Source organism: Typopeltis vanoorti, chromosome 15 (assembly GCF_054136105.1).
Source record: "Typopeltis vanoorti isolate ZY-2024b chromosome 15, IOZ_Tvanoo_1.0, whole genome shotgun sequence".
Classification (NCBI taxonomy): domain Eukaryota; kingdom Metazoa; phylum Arthropoda; class Arachnida; order Uropygi; family Thelyphonidae; genus Typopeltis; species Typopeltis vanoorti.
Window position 1 is genome coordinate 119,955,976 of NC_143563.1, and position 1,692 is coordinate 119,957,667.

The following is a 1,692-nucleotide window of genomic DNA, read 5'->3' on the forward strand; positions in this document are numbered from 1 at the left end:
ATTAAGGAATGTTATCCTAACATTTTAGTTTGGCATTGTGCCAACCATAGACTCGAGCTCTCATTTGGTGATGTTGTATAAAAAGACTTCCCAGAACAAGTCAACCACTTCAAGTCATTTCTTGACAAACTTTACTGTCTCTATCACCAGTCACCCAAAAAGTTAGAGAATTAGGCAAAGAAGCTGAAGATCTTGACAAGGAAATCTTCAAAACTGGAAGAAGTTTAAGTACACATTGGGTGGCTTCTAGTTTTAGAAGTGTTTCTGCGGTGTGGAAAGATTATGAAGCACTTGTGTCTCATTTTACAGCAGCAAAACAAGATGAAAACAGAGACAAGTGTGAAAGAGTAATGTATGAAGGATTTTGAAGAAAATAACAAGTGTTGATTTTGTTTTGGATCTTGGATTGATGTGTGATGCTGTCCAAGAATTGTCAGAGCTTAGTGTTGAACTGAAAGCAAGGGATATTACACTCTACAAAGCTCATAGCAGTATATCAAGGCAGATTCGGCTTTTTGAAGACAGGGAAGTCCATGGCGGGCCTTTTTATCATGAAGCTGTACAAGCAGTTGAAAATCTGAAGTTTAAAGGAGTGACTTTGGAGAAGAGGGTAACCAGTCGATCAACAAATGGGAATCGTTCTCTTGATCCTACAAAATTATATGACTGCTTGAAACAACGAATGGAAAATCGCCTTCTATCTGCAGAAGAGATGCAGATTCCAAAATGGACAAAAGTGTTGTATCCAGAATGTTTGCCAGACGGTGCTGAAAGGAATGTTACTATCAGTGAGACTGAAGTGGAGAGCTTGTGTAAGAGGCTAAGAATTCCAGAACAACAGGTTGTTAGAGGTTTTCATGAATTCCTTACAGAGAAGAAAATGCTTGCTGCACTATTGCAGTTAATAAACACTATGAATAGCATCCCCATTTCTACTGCTGAATGTGAGCATGGCTTTTCCCAGATGAACCTGATTATCACACCGACAAGAACTTCTCTACAAATGAAGACAGTGAGAACACTGATGTTCATCAAGCTGGATGGGCCTCCTCTGCATGTTTTTCAACCCTTACCATATGTCAATTCCTGGTTCCTGAAAGGCAGACATCTAGCAACAGACATGAAGAATAAGGAACGAACTTATGAAGATGGCAACACTAGTGTGATGACCCCAATTTGGAAGCTACTGTGAAAATTAAGGTATTTTTTAAACTTTTTTTTTTCACCTTTGCTTTAATGTTTAATGTTTTTTTTTCCATTTGATATATATAATATCCATTTGTCAAAAGTCAAAGAACAAGAGCTTCAAAGGCCTGGTATGTTTCGATTTTCTTGTGTTATGAGATGAGATGGTAGAGTTCCAGTAAACTTATATTTAGAAAAAAAGCCCTAGTAATAATAACCAATCCATGTCCTCAGCAGAAATCCAACAGGTATTTGCCATTTTATTAGCTTTGCTCTTTTCTCCAAATTTTCCCAATATATTTTTGTATGTCTGACAATCATTTCCTATTCCACTATTTAGATCCCCAACAAGGACAAACTTTTCATTTTTCATTGTGTCAGTTGCTTTCTCTAAATTCTCAAAAAATTCCTCCACTTCTACCTTAGTAGAACCTTCTGTTGGACCATAGGCACAAATAAGTCTCATTGTCCAGTTCCTCATTCTGATATTTGCCCACATCACTCTGC

At 37.4% G+C, this 1,692-nt stretch overlaps 1 protein-coding gene across 1 annotated transcript; it reads left to right on the forward strand.

The window, feature by feature from the left end:
* The first annotated feature begins 409 nt into the window (after positions 1–409).
* On the forward strand, positions 410–1,192 carry LOC150099106 (E3 SUMO-protein ligase KIAA1586-like). The gene has a single exon (XM_090405813.1). The coding sequence runs from the start codon at positions 410–412 to the stop codon at positions 1,190–1,192; it is 783 nt and encodes a 260-aa protein (XP_090261939.1).
* Positions 1,193–1,692: the final 500 nt, after the last annotated feature.

What these genes read in the sequence shown, in the direction of transcription:
- LOC150099106 (XM_090405813.1), top strand. Translation starts at nt 410, where the DNA reads ATGTGTGATGCTGTCCAAGAATTGTCAGAGCTTAGTGTTGAACTGAAA.